This window comes from Eulemur rufifrons, chromosome 15 (genome assembly GCF_041146395.1).
Source record: "Eulemur rufifrons isolate Redbay chromosome 15, OSU_ERuf_1, whole genome shotgun sequence".
Lineage (NCBI taxonomy): Eukaryota > Metazoa > Chordata > Mammalia > Primates > Lemuridae > Eulemur > Eulemur rufifrons.
Window position 1 is genome coordinate 24,069,784 of NC_090997.1, and position 15,243 is coordinate 24,085,026.

The window sequence follows — 15,243 nt, forward strand, 5'->3', positions numbered from 1 at the left end:
GCACATTAGGAAAATATTTTAAATGCAAGTTTCTCCTAGACATTTAAGGGATTTAGGAGTAGTTAATTACCATGAAACTTTGAGAGGGCTCATTTTGGCAAGTCCCTCTTGTTTTCTACTTTCATCTACAAGTATTTTTCTCAAATTGAGTTGGCAGAAAAGCAATTGTAGGTTTAGTGCACTTTGTGGAAATGTAAAAATAGAACAGGTTATTCAATACTAGCTACAAACAAAAGAAATCACATGGTATGTTCACATTTAGACCAGCAAAAACAGTCCTCAGAGTGAGAAAGTAGTTATCTACTGGGGCATTTATCAGAGGCTAAAATAACAGACAAAGATAAAGCCAGCTACAAAATTAACAAAAGACATTATTTCTCCCAAAGAAATATTGCACTTGTAAAGATGATTTTAAGTAACTATTGCTTTCTTACTGAGAAACTTCCTTCTCTAAAATCACAGACTATCAGAAACTTTGTTTGAAAATGTATCAGTAAGAATGAAATAACCCTCTTTTGGCTGGAGAAGCTATCACTTTGGCATAAAGACTGAGTTTCACATTCCAACCCTAGTGCACAGATGGCTACACATAAGGAAGGCCTTTCTGAACACAACATCCCCGTATCTATATTAACTTTGTAGTTCTCAGCAAGATCCTGGGTCCATTATGCAGTCCATACGTGATATTGAACCCTTTACACACAGCCCTAATCAACTTGGAATCTGTAAAACCACAGCTTTACTTAAATTTCACCAAGCTTCTACCTTTCCTAAAAAATTAGCCTGTTGGGGTGGCAGGCGCTTGTAGTCCCAGCTACTTGAGAGACTGAGGCAGGAGGATCGCTTGAGCTCAGGAGTTTAAGGTTGCAGTGAGCTCCGATGAGCCACTGCACTTTACCAGGGCCGACGCAGCCAGACTCAAAAACAAAGCAAAACAAAACAAACACAAACAGACAAAAAAAAACTTATAATAACTATTTTTTCCTTTGTATGGTGAGATGCCTCCAAAGTTCCCTGCTCTGCGATCTTGCTCATTGTAGGTCAGGGACAGAATGATACAGGTGAGTTTCTAGGACTACAGGTGGTCTTAGGCTGATAGGGCTAAAAAAACAAAAACTTTAAAAGATGTTCTCAATTAAAATGTTTTCATAAATTGCATCTGTTTACAATCGTTTGCGTATAAATATTGAATAGAAAAAGGTGGGCCATAATTTTGGCAAGGCAATATCTAAGAAAACCACACAAAAAAGCATTTTAACACCATTGCTCTATAGACCAATTATCTGGGTGTAAAAAGAGAGAGAAAGGTCAACTATTTTATTTCAGTAGAGCAATGGGCAAGAAGGACGCATGCGCCGTATCTCAGAGCCCGCTTCCCCTCGACCTATGGGGGGCGGTCTCGAGGCCGACCGGAACTACAATTCCCAGCATGCTGAGCGGCGCAGGGACTGGAGGCAGGGAGTGAGAGAAAGCGGCTCGAGTGCTACTGGGCGATTGAGTACAGCTTTTCCTTTTGAAGCGGTTTTGCACCTAGTCCTGCCTGACTCGTCGGTTCATCAGCGGGCTCGCAGGGGGAGCGAGGATTGAGGAGGAGTAGTGGCGACGACGGCGACAGGTACAGCAGCGACGGCGGTGGAGACGGCAGGAGCGGAGGTGCTGTCAGGCCGTCGGAGAAATGGGAGACCCGGGGCCGGAGGTGAGTAGTCAGCGTGGGGCCTGGCGTTCTCAGGGTCGAGCCACGAAGGGTTTTGTGTTTTCTGCGGTCTGAGGCCTAGTGCGCGGCCGCGGGCTCGGGCAATACCTCTTGGGCGTCCTGGGCCGAGCCCAGCCTTCGAGCCCGGTGCATGTCTGAGCGAGGAACCAGCAGCAACAATGGCCGCCCGGCCGTCCCCGAGCCCCTGCACGGGCCCGGGCGTTCCTTGCTGAGGCTGCTCTGCCAGTGGGAGCGACATTTTAAGACAGGATTGCCCTTCAGTAATGAGCCTGCACCCCTCCTTCTGGAGTAGGCAGGGGAATTCTGAGAGGGTGGTGACTCGCTTCGAACGTTCAGTCTCTGTGCAGCTCCACGTACGCCGTGGCAAAACCGGGCTCCATCGAGTTCTGTTCTTAGTGGGGTTTGCGTGAAATTGCGCTCGGTTAGTTTTCCTCGAGAGCCTTTGTTTGACTCGTTCCTTTTGGAAAAGAAAATCTCTTCCTACAAGTACGTGGCTTAATAGATAAGCATGTTTTGGCTTATTTTTATAGATAATAGAATCTGCCCCTCCAGCTGGGCCTGAGGCATCTGAATCAACAACGGATGAAAATGAAGATGACATTCAGTTTGTTAGTGTAAGTAGCAACTGATAATCGGTTTTTCCCAGAGTGAAAGACTGTGGTAAGCCATTATGTAATTATACCTCACCTGGTCATTCACCATTCAGCAAATATTTGTGAATGTCTGATATTTACCAGACACTGTGGAGCATGGCATAGCATTGGGGAATTCACCCCAAAACCTATCTGAGCCATCAGCATAGCCATCACAAAGAGGTTGGCCACACGTACGTGTGGTGCACGCAATCAGGCGTCTCAGGCCTTCATTTAGAGCCATTTTATACCTAAGACAAAATTCTGGTCTCAGACTCTGTTTTGAACTGGAGCAAGTGTGTCTTCTAACAGGTGACACGGAGGAAAGGGCTGCTTTTGATAAGGAAGGAGGTAGGAAACAAGAAGGGTTGCAAGAGCTCAAAATCTTAGCATTATGTTGCTTCACAAGATGAAGGCAAATAGGGTGAAGACTTTATTAAGCTCTGAGATGATTATGATTAGGCATAGTACAGCAGCTGATGCTCTTAATGAAGAATCCTGCACCACCAGGAACATGCTATATTTTTCTGATTTTATTCCTTGAGTTATTAATAGTCAGCTTTTAGGTATAAATAGGTATGGATTCCTGGGCTCCACTCCAGAATTTCAAGGTGGGGGCGGTGTGTGGTGGCTCACACCTGTTAATCCTAGCTCTTTGGGAGGTAGAGTCGGGAGGATCACTTGAGGCCAAGAGTTTGAGACCAGCCTGGGCAAAATACCAAGACCCCGTCTTTAAACAAAAAATTGTTTTTAAATTAGCCAGATGTGGTGGTTCACTCCTATTGTCCTACTTACTTAGGAGGCTTAGATGGCAGTATTGCTTGAGTCCAAGAGTTGGGTGTTACATTGAACTATGATCCCTCCACTGGAAAAAATAATAATAATTTAAAGATGGGTCCTAGTAGTCCTCATTTCGGAACACATCTGAGTATATGTGGATCTCTGAACACACTTTGTAAAGCATTGGTTTTAAAAACAGAAGGGAGTGTTACATTTTGGGATGATTTTTATCTATAACTGGTAAAGTTTTAGAAAGGCTCTGTTTCAAGTTGTGTCTCAACTAGCTAGAAGTACTTCTACTCCAAATCACTCAACTGATTTCTGTGATTAGTCGAGGTTTGGTATTAAAGCTGTGTAATTTTTCTTTAATAGAGTGCCTGTCTGATGTTTGTGTTTTTTAGTTTCTGTAAGTTTAGGGGTGACTGTGTAATTCACTTGTTTTTTAAATTAAACAAAATTTTCTCCTTAAACATTGTGATGTTACCGTCATTGTTTGTTGTTCTTTTAGATTTGTGTAAAAATTCTTTACAAGATCATTTTCTTGGTTTTTGCCATTAATAGTGTGTGTAGTTCTCTGTTCTTGACACCGGAACCTTTATAAATATTGAAGGTACCAAGAGAGGTTATGTGCTCACTCTACCTTCGCTGTTGAGATGAGTAAGTGATATAACTGTCGAAATTGACAAGCAATAATTTCTCTTTTTGTATTGAAAACATTTGGAAAGAGGATTTCATGGGACTTTAGGAAAAATAATTTTGTTTCCTTCTGACTGTAGTATAAAGACTGGAATTATTGGGACAGTATGGTCCTGATGGTGTTTTGTGCAATTGTAAGTAGGAGTGACACACATTCTCATTATGATCTGTGTGTCTTTGAGAACACAGAAGGAATCTACAAAATTAAGGTTAGAAAAATAAATAAGTATAAGTTTGTGTAATACCCTGTGGAATAAATAATTACATTGGCAGTTCTAAGTTAATATATAAGCTTCTGTTTAGCTGAGGTTTAAAACTCTTAATTTAAATTTTATTTTTTAATTCAATTTAATTTTTAAGATAGTTTCTCTCTGTCTTGCCAGGACTACAGTATAGTGGTGTCATCATAGCTTACTGTAACCTTAAACTCCTAGGCTCAAGTGATCTTCTTGCCTCAGCCTCCGGAGTAGCTGGGACTACACGTGTGCGCCACTGCACCTAGCTAGTTTTTTTTTTAATTTTTTGTAGAGATGGGGTCTTGCCATGTTGCCCTTCATTGTTGCCCAGACCCCTGGGCTCAAGTAATCTTCCTGCCTCCGCCTTCCAAAGTGCTAGGATTACAGGTGTGAACTGCAGCACCCAGCCTAAATTTTCTTTTAAATGTATAGAATTTTTTTTTTATGTCTTTTCACACAAAAGTTTTGTATATCTAGCTTGATAGAACTTCTTATATTTAACCTTGTTGCAAATAAAGGCTCAAACATTTGACAGCTCTATGTGGAGAAGTGAATTACATGCTCTCAAGGTAATTGCAGTGCCAGAAAGAACCTAGTAAAAACATTCTTACTGCATTTAAATGGTGCCATCTAACAGACAATGATGATTTAATTCTACCTTAAAATACATTTAGAGACAGAATCTGCTGCTTTCTACTGTAACCCCATCCTATACTGGGCTCTACCAGGATATGCTTATTTCGCTTTCTTTTTTATAGTACCATCCAGTAAAGATGAGATGCTCACAGGTATAGCTCTCTGCTTGAGGCTTCTCCAGATACAAAACAGGACCTTAGTATGATATCTCTTGATATATTCTGCTTTGGATTCCTTAGTGTTTTCATACAAGACTCAATTTTCCAGCCTCCTTCCTGTAGTGTGGCACAGCATCTTCTTTGTGTTCTGCCATGTATATTGCCCCCCCAAATAAACACAATATGCTGAAAGTAAGGAATGACAAAGATTTGGGGGTACAGAAAGAGCTCTTATCTTTGAGATAAATTTTATTGAAGTGTAGTGTACACACAGAAGTATACTTCCTTTTTGTTGTCCTTGTCATCACTCTATTTTAGGACTATGTTACCATTTGTCTGGGTTGATTATCTTGTTTGTATTCTTCCCACACTTTATACTCTCTTAGGTGATTAATCTTGAAACACAGCTCTGATAATGTCATTCCAATCTCAATTTTATTTATTGATTCCTTTGCCTGTAGAATAAAATCTAGGCTTTTGACTTTGATATTTATGGCCAGGTCTATGATAAAGGTAGTATGTGTGTAAAGAAAGGATCGAGAAGATTCAGAGTTTGATATTTGACTATATAGAGATATGGATGATAAAGCAGATTTATCGAAGAAATCCATTGCTTCACGTTTAGATACCTAAGATTATTAAATACCATCCCAGTTAAAAATACTATACCATGAAATCTGTATCTTTTTAATACTATCTCTGTATTATTTCCTATTCCCAAAGGAATGCACCATGGCTTTATTCCTCTATGTAGATTTAGGCTTTTCTTGTGTTTTGTAATTATGATACATTGAGATACTCTGAATCTTTTCCTCTGCCTCTTTTATTTCTAATTGTTCTGTGCCACTTGCAAGATTTCCTCTGAGGAATCCTTATCAATTCCAACCAAAAAAACCCCACTGATTGTAAATGCAAGTTTAATTTGAACAATTGCTCATAACTTGTAAATTTGCTCACTTCTTTTTTAGGAAGGACCATCGAGACCTATTCTTGAATACATTGATTTGGTTGGTGGTGACGATGAAGAGCCTAGCACTTATTATACTGATGTAAGCACATCATGTTTGTGTTTTTTCAATTCTATTATTAAGTGCAGTAGTGTGCTGGAGATGCCTTGAGTTGGGTTGCAAGAACAGATTGTTACATTTTCAGGAATTTTGTGGGCTGATTGTAAGCATAACAGTCATTAAAAATTGAAGTATATAAATGTATAAGTACATAAATTATCGTTACATTTAAGAAAATACTGAAACTCATTTCCTAATATCTATGCACTTGAGGTTATTTTCATCTGTTGTATCTGTATGTTAAAAATACTATATAATAGTGTGCTGCTGCAGCGTGGTGTTTGTATGTACCCCGGGTAATACAAATCGGGGCTTGATTTATTATTTGTTGGTTGTCTGAACTTAAGAAAATGAGGGATAAAATGGTAATGCAGATTAAACTAAAGGTGTGATGTGTCCCTGAGTGTTAGACTGTATACAATACAAAACATGGAAGAAATTGCCTTGCAGTATTGGAAAACTCTTCTTCATCAATTCAGCAAAGATGTTAACGTCACTGATGAAGAAGTGGAACTCTAATATATGTCTTCATTGTTTCAATTTCATCTAATTCATTAATGTAAATGAAAATATCACCCATCCTTTAATTTGGAACTGCAGTTGGCCCTTCATATCTGTGAGTTCTGCATCCATGAATTCAATCAATCACAGATCGAAAATATTCAGGGAAAAAAACAATAAAAAATAATACAACAGTAAAAAGTGCAAATGAAAAAATACTTTATAACAACTATTTTTATGGCATTTAACATTGTATTAGATATTACAAGTAATCTAGAAATGATTTTAAGTATACAGGAGGATATATATAGGTTATGTGCAATTATTATGCTATTTTATATAAGGGACTTGAATATCCAAAAATTTTGTTGAAGGTGGAGCTTAGATACCAAGAGACAACTGTATACTCATTTGCAGATCATATGACCAACCTTTTTGTTGAATTGGATAATATTTATAGTCAGATTTTGTGACATTGTTATTGGCTATAGAATTTTTAAAACTTACAGTAGGGTTTTCAAGAAATAGCAAGTCACATTGAAGTTATAAGTATAAATTGAAAATTAAGGTAACTAGTTTAAAATTTATTTCTAAAATTATATAAAGAAATCACTAAGAGAACTTTTACGTTAACCCTTAAAGTGTTGTCATAAGTTTTACTTAAATCTGTAAAATTATTTTTCAGATTCCGTTCCCTAAAATGTCAAAACGACAGGGTGATTTTTTACATTTGTCAAATGTGAAGAAGGTGAAGACGGAAACAGAAAGTAACAATAGGAACAAAAATCACTGTGGATTGTCTAAATCAAAGGAACCAAATTTTGAACAACCAATCATTGAAGAAAAGCCATTGTGTTTATTAAAGGAAGAAATAGACAATCTTGTGCTTCCAGATTGTTGGAATGAAAAACAAGCATTTATGTTTACAGAACAGTATAAATGGCTTGAAATAAAAGAAGGTAAATTAGGATGTAAGGATTGTTCAACAGTTCGACATTTGGGATCGAAAGCAGAAAAGCATGTCCATGTGTCCAAGGAATGGATTGCATATTTAGTAACCCCTAATGGTAGCAATAAAACTACGAGGCAAGCTTCTCTGCGGAAAAAAATTAGGGAACATGATGTTTCTAAAGCCCATGGTAAAATTCAGGATTTGTTAAAGGAATCAGTTAATGATTCAATTTCTAATTTGGTGCAGAAACAGAATAATAAAAATATTGATGCTACCATAAAAGTTTTTAATACTGTTTACAGTTTAGTAAAACATAATAGACCTTTATCCGATATTGAGGGGGCAATAGAATTACACGAAAAAAATGGAGAGGTCAATTGTTTAAATACACGCTACAGTGCAACAAGAATAGCAGAACATATTGCAAAAGAAATGAAGATGAAGATATTTAAGAATATTATAGAAGAGAATGCCAAAATCTGTATCATAATTGATGAGGCATCTACAGTTTCTCCAAAAAAAAGTGCCCTAGTGATTTATCTCCAGTGCACAGTTCAGTTAGCTCCTGCGCCTGTTATGTTATTTGTTGCTTTAAAAGAATTGGTGTCAACCAAGGCAGAGTGTATTTTCAATACGTTACTGACTACTTTAAATGATTGCGGCTTTACAAATGAATATTTGAAAGCAAATCTAATTGCATTTTGTTCTGATGGTGCTAATACAATACTGGGAAGAAAGTCTGGAGTAGCTACAAAGTTGTTAGAATATTTTCCTCAAATCATTATTTGGAACTGTTTAAACCATCGATTGCAATTGTCACTTGATGATTCAATATCTGAAATAAAACAAATTAATCATTTTAAAATATTTCTTGATAAAATTTATTCTATTTATCATCAACCTAATATAAATCAAAGCAAGCTTTTAGGAAATGTAGCTAAAGAACTTGAAATTGAAATTATTAAAATTGGGCGGGTAATGGGACCAAGTTGGGCGGCATGTAGTTTACAGGCTGCTACTGCTGTATGGCGTGCATATCCTGTATTATATATGCATTTTTCTCATTCTTATTCTGGTTTGGCAAAGAGGTTAGCTAACATTAATTTCTTACAAGACCTTGCTTTAATGATTGACATTCTTGAAGAATTTTCACTACTTTCGACTGCATTACAGTCAAGATCAACTAACATTCAGAAAGCACAAAAATTGATCAAACGTACCATTAAAGCTTTGGAAAATTTAAAAATTGGTACTGGAAAGTATGAATCTCAAATTGAAGAATTGATTAAGTCTGATAAGTTTAAAGATATTCCATTTAATAAAAATAATAAATTTAATGCTCTTCCTAGGAATATGTTACTGGAAAATATTATTCAGCACATGAACTTACGCCTTTTATCTGATAGAAACCATGATGATGAAAGTATTCTTAATTATTTTGATTTGCTAGAACCTTCTACATGGCCTTATGAAGAAATAACTTCACCATGGGTAGCTGGTGAAAAAAAATTATTTCATTTGTGTGAAATTTTAAAATATGAAATCAATTTGAATGATTTTCGGGAATTTGTAAATAATAATATAAAATCAAACAATGTTTCAATTCCTACAACTATCCAAAAAGCTAAAAAGATAGTTAGCACTATTGCAATCAATAGTGCTGAAGCTGAAAGAGGTTTCAATTTAATGAACATAATTTGTACAAGGGTGAGAAATAGTTTAACAATAGGTCATATATCAGATTTAATGACAATAAATTTATTGGGGAAAGAGTTAGCAGATTGGGATGCAACTCCATTTGTAAAATCTTGGTCAAATTGCAACCATAGGTTGGCTACAGACACAAGAGTTCGGCAGAAATCAACAAAAGCCTGTGAGAATCAATTGACTATATGGAACTTACAATAAAGAGTATCATATGTTTTTATTATCTGTAAATTGTGTACCACATATCCTTTATATACATAGAGTTTTTTTTGTAGGGGGGAAGCCACTTAAACTTTTATCAGCTTATTGCTGTTTAAAAGGCATTCTCTATAGAGAGAGTTGATGATTGGTTTCGGGAACTATAATTTTTTAGAGATTGGCCCATGTCTGCTAGAATGGGTCATAATATATATTCTAAGTAGTTCGGTACAGAACATCCAACCATTTCCACTTTTGTACTATTTTACTTTAAGGATGCAAAAAAAATAACATGACTCAGATCTAAGTTCCTAAGTTCTGGAGGTTATTTCAAATAAAAGAAACAGAATGAAAACTGTAAGCCTTTTGGCTCTTGTCTTTCTCATTTCCATATTTGTGCTGTCTAGTACAGTAGCCACGAGCTACATTGGCTAATTAGCTCAGTAAGACTAAGAAAGTAAAATTTTAATTTATTTAAATATAAAAACTGAAACTGTAAAATATTCTGTTTAACTTTACTGTTTCTTAGGAACATGTTTTAGTTTGTTACCTTGCATGAGATACAGTTGGTGTAGTGTGCCTATCAAAACTTGTGTGTCGGCAGGACTGGTGGCTCACGTCTGTAATCCTAACACTCTGGGAGGCTGAGGCAGGAGGATCCTTTGAGCTTAGGAATTAAGACCAACCTAAGCAAGAGCGAGACCCCATCTCAACTAAAAATAGAAAAATTAGCTGTGTATTGTGTGCACCTATAGTCCCAGCTACTAGGGAGGCTGAGGCAGGAGGATTGCTTGAGCCCAAGTGTTTGAGGTTTCTGTGAGCTACGCTGACACCATGGCAGTCTAGCCCAGGCAACAGAGTGAGACTGTGTCTGAAAAAAAAAAAAACGTGTCATTTCTAATATTACACATAAACAAATCACTGATTAAGTCCATGTCAACAAATGGATTCAATGTAAATTATTTTTTTATGAATTGATGTAACAAAGCTTGTTTATCTGAATATTTTATGCAACAACAGGAATTACAGTGATATGTTTGTAAATCGTAACTGGTAATTAAATTGAAATACTTGCTTTAATTATGATTAAATTATTTTTCTAGTTTACACATGAAAATGAACACATTTTAAAATTTAAAATGAAGGCATACTGAAAAAGAATCAAGTGGAAATGCAGAAGCTAGTGCAACAACTGGAACAGTAAACAAAAAGACTGGAAGAAGGTATGTTGCAGATTTCACAATGGCAATTGAAGTTTATTGTGGCAGAGCAGAACAAGGTGTTATTTAAGAAAAAATTAAAATGAGAAATATTGAGACAGTTTCAGCAAATGCAAAATGAATTGGATAAATTACCTTTCAAAGGTCAAAAAGAATGAAATTTAGTCACCTGAAATCCAAATAAAATATCTTAACAAAAAATTGAGATACCACTTATCTCCATTGAGAATGGCCTTTACCAAAAAATCCCAAAACAATTTTTTTTAACAATTTTAAAAGGATCTGAGGTTATACGTTTGGGCAGATATAAAACAGCTTGGATTCTGCATGAAGGAGAACTAATTTTAGATAAATGGTAAAATAAATCAGTTGTAGAAATTGTTAGAAAATTATGAGTAAAAGCCTAAAAAAGATATTTTATTAAAAATCAGTTAAAATGGTGACAGAGCACCTCTTGTATTATTCTGGATAGAGCTGGAACCCATTCTACTAAGTGAAGTATCCCAAGAATAGAAAAACAAGCACCACATGTACTCACCATCAAACTAGTATTTACTGATCAACTGATCAACACTTAAGTGCACATATAGTAATAGCATTCATTGGGTGTCGGGCAGGTGGGAGGAAGGGAATGGGTATATTCACACCTAATGGGTGCGGTGTGCACCGTCTGGGGGACAGACACACTTGAAGCTCTGACTCGGTGGGGCAAGGGCAATACACATAACCTAAATATTTGTACCCCCGTAATACGCTAATATAAAAAAAATCAGTTAAGTACCAAACAGTTGCTTTTAGAAAAGAGGACCTAACAATATCAAAGATTAATTGATTATAAATCTGAAAAATTGCAAGTACTTTTCTGTAGGTTTAGATGAGTTATGTAATATAAAAGATATTGCCCAACTAATTAATTAAGTTTTGTCTCATAGGACTTAAACATTATGAAGAAATAATATCAGTTCATGGCCTAAAATGTCAAGCTTGTACAGCTATTTAATCATTTACATATAACATATTTTCTATCGCATTAAATGGTACTCTAGGTTAGGTCAAAAATCAGATATCACTGAAATTTTAAAATGAAACTGATACTTCTTGGTGTGATGTGGTGGCTCACGCCTGTAATCCTAGCACTTTGGGAGGCTGAGGTGGGAGGGTGGTTTGATGCCAGGAGTTGAACACCAGCCTAGGCGACAAAAAATAGAAGTCTCTACAAAAAATAGAAAAGTTAGTGGGTTGTGATGGTGGGTACCTGTAGTCTCAGCTACTCAGTATGCTGAGGTGGGAGGATTGCTTAAGCCTAGGGGTTTAATGTTGCAAGTAAGCTATGATGATGCCATTGTACTCTACCCCGGGCGTGAAACCCTGTGTCAAAAGTAAGATGAATCTGATTTTTCTCTTATTTCTTCATTCCACTGTATGATACAGTTTGAAAATCTTTGTGCTCAGTTTTCTGAAACGGTCTGTACAACAAATGTCATGGGTACAATTAAGTGTTCATTATTTAAGTGCAAACGGTATGAATCAACACCAGCTTACGGGATTGTTGAAAGAATTAAAAGACAATGAATTTAGTATACTTTGCCAGTTGCTGGGACTGTCAAAGAGTTTTACAAAACTTTACTGTTAACTCCAGTTCAAGATTTTCTTGCAATAACAGGAATGCTAGCCAAAGACCAAAAAATGGCAGTTTGATTTTTTTCTCCCCAATATCACATGGCATATGAGTGATCTAAATTTGAAGCTGCAAGGATAGGAAAAAGCTTAATTGTGCGCTACCTAGACAAGGACTGGAGTTTATGTTCATAACCAACTTCTAAAAATAAAAATCAGAATAATTTTACATATTTTTCTAATGAATGAATATGCATGAGATTTTAATTGTATTTGACAGTATTATGTAAATTTACTGCAAAAACTACAAAAAAATTTAAAAAATACTGATAAATTTAGAGTTCTTTTTGATATACTCAGTAACTCTGAATTCAATGTTACCAATACTGAGCTGACATAAGATTTATTGAATTTACTTAGACAAATGGTTTCAAACTGATGTGCTTTTGGTCTGAAGTCAAATCAATTTTAAAAAGAGGAATGGGATTTTTTTCCAGTGTGAATGTGAAAAATAAAGGAAAATGATAATTGTGTTTTGAACAATATGGGTATGTGGGTCTACATTTTCACCTATGAGTTTTGTGAAAATTACATAAAATCAAATATTTATGATGAAAAAAGTATTCAGAGGAATTGAGACATGCCTTAAATGTAAAATACACATTGGATGTTAAAGACAACATGCAAATTGCATTAATATTAATAACTATATTGATAATATGTTGAAATAATATTTTGTACATATTGGGTTAAATAAAATATTAAAATAACTTTATCCACTTATTTTTATCTTTGAATTGTATGTGGCTTGCATTATAGTTCTGTTAGATAGCACTCCCCTGTATAATGATTACTTTCAAATCCAAGTTTCTCCAATCTAGACTTTACTCTTGACTTCAAGATCCAATCACCTGCCTTTTCATCATTTTCACATTGTTGTCCCATAGGCATCTCAAACTGAGTATGTCCAAAATTGAATTTATCAATCTCTCACTATAGGTGTTTTGGGCAATGGCTCAACCATTCATTTGTTGCTTAAACTAGAAACTTAGAAGATATTTGAAATTTCTCTTCATCAACTTGCCCTGTCTTTTCCCCTTCTCCCACTGTAATTATCTTAGTTCAAGGGCTTGTTTTTCTTGCTTAGAGTACTATAATAGCTTCCTAACAGGTCTCCCTGCCTTCATTCTTGCCCCTTCTTAATCCATCCTTCACACAAACTTAGGAATGACCATTCTAAAGAACATATTTATTCCTTTTTTTTTTTTACATTTATTCTTATAACTTTTATTAGTAAGGAAGACATTCAGACTCAACAGAAAACCCAACTTAAATCACTTAGATTTATAATCTTGTATAACAAGAAATCTGGAGATGGCTGCAGGCTTTACTTGAGTATCTCAATCTTGTCATCGTTGTGTTACCTGGGGTGATTTTGGTCTTTCCCAAATGGCTGCAGGATGGCTGGCACAGTTTTGAACATGTTTGATTCAGTGCAACATGGCAAGGGGTGGAGCAAGCCCTAGGTATTCATCAGGAAGTCAAAAGTTTTGCCAGAAGCTTTTCCAAATAGATTTATATTTCACTGGCCAGTACTGTGTCAGCATGGGCATCCTCACTGCAAGGGAGTCTTGGGATGTGAGCTTTTTTACCTTTCCTAGCTGCTGCTGCTGCTTCTTTTTTTTTTTTGTTGTTGTTGTTGAGACAGAGTGTCACTCTGTTGCCCAGGCTAGAGTGCCGTGGCATCAGCCTAGCTCACAGCAACCTCAAACTCCTGGCTCAAGCAATCCTTCTGCCTCAGCCTCCCGAGTAGCTGGGACCACAGGCATGTGCCACCATGCCCAGCTAATTTTTCTATATATATTTTTAGCTGTCCATATAATTTCTTTCTATTTTTAGTAGAGATGGGGTCTTGCTCTTGCTCAGGCTGGTCTCGAACTCCTGAGCTCAAATGATCCGCCCACCTCGGCCTCCCAGAGTGCTAGGATTACAGGCCTGAGCCACTGCGCCCAGCCCTTTCCTATCTTCTATGGTAGAGGTACGCAAGAGAAAAAAATTGAGACTGGATGGTGGGTTGGTCAGTCTATGAAGTCTACCATATTTCTCCTCTACCAAAAATCTTTTTAAAAAAATTGTTTTAGAGATAGGGTCTTGCTCTGTCGCCTAGGCTGGAGTGAAGTGGTGTTCTCACAGCTCACTGCAATATGGAACTCCTGGGCTCAAGTCATCTTCCTGTCTCAGCCTCCCAAGTAACTAGGACTATAGGAGTGTAACACCATGCCCAGCTAATTTTTTAAAAAATTTTGGTAGAGATGAGATCTCGCTGTGTTGCCCAGGCTGGTCTCAAACTCCTGGCCTCAGCTGATCCTCCTGCCTTGGCCTCCCAAAGTGCTGGGATTAGAGGTGTAAGCCACTGCACCTGGCTTTCTACTGAAAATCTTTCACTGGCTCCTCATTTCCCTCAAGATAGTTAAGTCTGACTTTTACTAAAGGGTTCTATTACAATAAGGAGTCTGTGCCCTCTACCCAGGTAGCTACCACTGGCCTAATGGTAAAAGGGCCAATTTAAAGATGATCTAATAGGATTTTTTTGTTTTGTATATAGTAAAATGAAGTTTCAAGAGGTTTAATGAATTTCTGTGGTCACAGTTTGCCATGAACAGATAACCAACACTATAGTATAGTTCTTTGTATTTACGATCTACTGTTTCAGGAAATGAAAATGTGATTTTTAAATCATGTTCCACCTTTTAATATCTAGGTGACCTTGCAGAGTTGATTGATATCTGTGAATGTCAATTTATTCATCTTTCAACAAGGATAATAATTGCATCATGAGTGGTTTTGGCACACTATAAGATAAAAAAGCCCTACAAAATTACGAATATACCATTAGATAGGATTTGAAAGATTTATTTAGACCAAGAAAATAAATCACTACAAGCTTTATAAGATTTAAAATTTCATAATATCACAAAATGTAGAGGGGAAAAAGAAAATATTTTGATTACAGCTCTATAATAATTTTTTCCTACTTTTGGTTGTATACACATTATCTCTTCATCTGACAATTTTGTAATATCCTTTTCTATAGAGCAATAAAAGGATAATTTAGAGTATCCTCTAGCA

At 36.4% G+C, this 15,243-nt stretch overlaps 1 protein-coding gene across 3 annotated transcripts; it reads left to right on the forward strand.

Moving 5' to 3' along the window:
- Positions 1-1,478: 1,478 nt before the first annotated feature.
- Positions 1,479-9,638, forward strand: KIAA1586 (KIAA1586 ortholog). 3 transcript variants are annotated; one of them, XM_069488204.1, is made up of 4 exons: positions 1,479-1,696; positions 2,245-2,328; positions 5,821-5,901; positions 7,106-9,638. In XM_069488204.1, exons 1-4 carry the CDS (start codon positions 1,676-1,678, stop codon positions 9,278-9,280), a joined length of 2,361 nt encoding a protein of 786 aa, XP_069344305.1. In that variant the 5' UTR covers positions 1,479-1,675; the 3' UTR covers positions 9,281-9,638. The 3 variants fall into 3 exon arrangements, with proteins under 3 accessions (XP_069344305.1, XP_069344307.1, XP_069344306.1); XM_069488206.1 differs by having other exon boundaries at positions 2,267-2,328; XM_069488205.1 differs by lacking the exon at positions 5,821-5,901.
- The last annotated feature ends 5,605 nt before the right edge of the window (positions 9,639-15,243 follow it).

Excerpts from the sequence above, each read along its gene's own strand:
- KIAA1586 (XM_069488204.1), top strand. The coding sequence starts at position 1,676 with ATGGGAGACCCGGGGCCGGAG. Across the intron at positions 1,697-2,244 it reads TGGGAGACCCGGGGCCGGAG|ATAATAGAATCTGCCCCTCC; the intron begins GTGAGTAGTCAG and ends TTATTTTTATAG. Across the intron at positions 5,902-7,105 it reads CTAGCACTTATTATACTGAT|ATTCCGTTCCCTAAAATGTC; the intron begins GTAAGCACATCA and ends ATTATTTTTCAG.